Consider the following 3,248-nt stretch of genomic DNA (forward strand, 5'->3'; position numbering starts at 1 on the left):
CTTTTTAATATTGAAATTAGATACTCCAATACTTTTAACTAATCCTTCTTCAACTAATTTCTCCATTTCTCTCCATGTTTCTTCAATTGGAATTATTTCTTCAGTAAATTCTCCTGTTTTCTTATCTGCTGTTAATGGAATATGAATAATATAAAGATCAAGATATTCTAATTGTAATTTCTTTAATGATTCAAGACATGCTGGTCGAACATCTTCTTTATGTTTATCAGTACTCCATAATTTGGTTGTAACAAATAATTCCTCTCTTTTAACATACCCCTTTGCTATAGCACTCTTAATCCCATCTCCAACCTCTTTCTCATTTCCATATGCTTTTGCACAATCAATATGTCGATATCCATTCTTTATCGCAATCTCTACTGCTTTTCCAACTTCTCCATTCGCTGACATCCATGTTCCAAGTCCAAGTTTAGGAATTTTATAACCATTGTTTAATGTAAAGTAAAAGTCCATCTCCTATTTATTCTTTCTTTTTGCTGTTTATATATAATTCTTTATGAAGTATAGAAAATAAGGAAATTTCAAATAAAATAAAATTGTCATAAATTTCGGTGGTATTGAAGTTCCAACTAAACAAAATTTTGTTATAGTTTTGAATATATTGTTTTTATGAGAATCAATACTACAAATAATAAATCAATAAAACACTAGATGAACACCACTGCTGAACAAGAAACAAAGTATATGTTAGAAGGTAAAATTATGATACCAGCAACACCTGATGGAGTTGCTGCATCACTTGCATTAGGAAATAAGTTATTTGATTTCAACCATGAACGAGATTTATCCTTCCAACAATAGTTGGTCACTTAGGAGAAAATAGCAATGTCTTTGCTCCATTCAATTGCACACGAGGGAATTTCATTGACATTGGAGACAACACAGTGATTAACATTAATTGTTATATTCTTGAAGGTGGACCAGTGAAAATAGGAAATAATGTGATGATAGGACCTAATGTTAGTCTTATAGGTGGTACACACTCAACTGATCCAAAGATCAGAAACGCATGTGGTGGAACAGCATATGGAAAACCAATTACCATCAAGGATGGAGCATGGATAGGATGTGGTGCAATCATCTTACCAGGTGTAACAATTGGAGAAAATGCGGTTGTTGGGTCAGGAAGTGTAGTCACGCATGATGTTCCAGACAATATGATTGCTGTTGGAAATCCTGCTAAAGTTAGGAGAAGAGTTTCAGAACATCTAGGATGGACAATAGAGAATAGGGATGTTCCATTAGACTAAGACAGAATATATGAAATAATTATAAATGGTAATTAACTTTATTTTAATGACAAATATTAAGAAACAACTTGTTTGATAATTTATTATAAATTCAATTCATACAAATACAAAGAATTATCTCTAAGATAAAGTTTGGTAATGAAAATTAGAAGTATAAAAGTTGAGTCATAATAAATTAAATAGAGAAAGAATTAATCATAACAATTTATTTTATCAATTTAATACATAAATTATTTAATTCACTTCATTAGTTATTTCTAATGATTATGTAAGTTATATTAATGTTTATTAAAACATTTCATCAGTGTTTAAACATTAAACCTTTTTCTTTCATAATAAACATACTTAAAATACTTCATCAAATATATTATTATCATTTGTGTTGATTATCATTATGTATTTCATGAATAATCTATTATCAATTTATTTGTATTTCTACATATTTTCAATAAAACAAATAATACATAAAATATTGAACATTATTAAATTATTCATAAAATATATTATTGGAGTTATGAAGTAATTAAATTATTCAAATTATTCAAATTGCAATTATTTAATGAAATAATTAAATGAAAAATATGATGTTTCAACATTATACATGTCATTTCAAATTTTATTTAAATATCATATCATTTGTTATACACTCATTTGTTATATCCATTATTTATATTTATTTCTTTATTATCACTTATTTATATTATGATTGTTACTTTTTATATTCTTATTTCTTCTTATTCATTCTTATTACATCAAATAAACTATTTCATTGTTATAGTTATATACTTCTGTATTATGTACATTTGAATTAATCTCATGATCATGTGAAATTTACAATAATTCAATATTTTTAACACAAAAATATTTTGATTGTATGTTTGTTATTTCATTTCTCTCTTTATTTATCATTATCTATTTATGTTTTTATTCATTATTTCTAATTTCTATTTTTTAATTTTCATATGTTTCCAAAATACATGAACTACAAGTTGATATGAAGAATATTTCAATGGTTATGCACATCTATCTCCAAAACAAAATAATAGGAGATAAATTTGATGAAATAAAAGAAATCCTAAAGAAAATAAATATACTAGAAGATTTGGTCAAGGGAAGAAAATGGTACAGAATAAAGTGCATCATGAAATTAAATAAATATTAAAAGAATGAATCCAACATCTAGTTTAACTAATAAATAATAGAGATGAGATTAAACAAAATAATGAATAATATAAATATAATATTTAATTGTTTTTTCTCTTACTTGTTGTCAATGTTAAACAAATTTTAATTCATTTCAATCTTTCTTATTGTTAACATATCATTAACACATAATTTACTTGAATAATTTTATTTTCTTTAAATTAGTTCGTTTAATATTTTCAATGTTTAATTTCATATATTTTTTTTTTAAAATTATATCTAGATACACATTTAATTTCTCTTTTTTGTTCTATCAGCATAGAAGATATAGTTTAAATTATATATGTAGAAGAAGTTTTTATACTCTCTTAATATAACAGTGTTTTTGATGTTGTTATATGTTTGTACAAGAAGAATGTATAAATGTAATTATAAATTGGTTGTATTCTTATTACTAATATGCGTAATTTACAACTTTATTTCAAAACAATATCCATGAGTTTCAACAATTATTTTTTTGATATTTGAATATTTTATTGTTTTATATATATATCATTTAAAATGAATAATTATTAATGTATTAACAAGATAGTTAGATGAAAATAACATCATAACTTCAAAATGTTTAAGTAATAGTGTTGACATATAACATAAGTTTTGAAATAAATAAAAAACAAGTAACAAACACAAAATAGAATAAACAAGAGAATAAAAAATGATTAAATAGAAGATACCAAACAATAAAAACTGAACACAAGCACAAATGAATATAAATAAAAGAATAAACACAAACTTATCTTCAAGATAGATAATAAACAGAAATAAAATAGAATA

General features: G+C 23.9%; 2 protein-coding genes across 2 annotated transcripts, besides 1 other annotated feature; one reads left to right on the forward strand and one right to left on the reverse strand.

The window, feature by feature from the left end:
* On the reverse strand, positions 1–474 carry EHI_157010 (alcohol dehydrogenase, putative; the record flags this gene model as incomplete). The annotated part of the gene is made up of 1 exon (XM_001914421.1): positions 1–474. A coding segment is annotated over one exon (474 nt), but the record flags the coding sequence as incomplete, so codon positions are not given.
* Positions 475–672: 198 nt separating this feature from the next.
* EHI_157020 (maltose O-acetyltransferase, putative) lies at positions 673–1,271 on the forward strand (the record flags this gene model as incomplete). Its single annotated transcript, XM_001914422.1, has 2 exons — positions 673–821; positions 845–1,271. The coding sequence occupies 2 exons, from the start codon at positions 673–675 to the stop codon at positions 1,269–1,271; spliced, it is 576 nt and encodes a 191-aa protein (XP_001914457.1).
* A 969-nt stretch (positions 1,272–2,240) lies between these two features.
* Positions 2,241–2,443: a repeat region.
* The last annotated feature ends 805 nt before the right edge of the window (positions 2,444–3,248 follow it).

This window comes from Entamoeba histolytica, genomic scaffold (assembly GCF_000208925.1).
Source record: "Entamoeba histolytica HM-1:IMSS scf_1104750518649 genomic scaffold, whole genome shotgun sequence".
Taxonomy (NCBI): domain Eukaryota; phylum Evosea; order Mastigamoebida; family Endamoebidae; genus Entamoeba; species Entamoeba histolytica.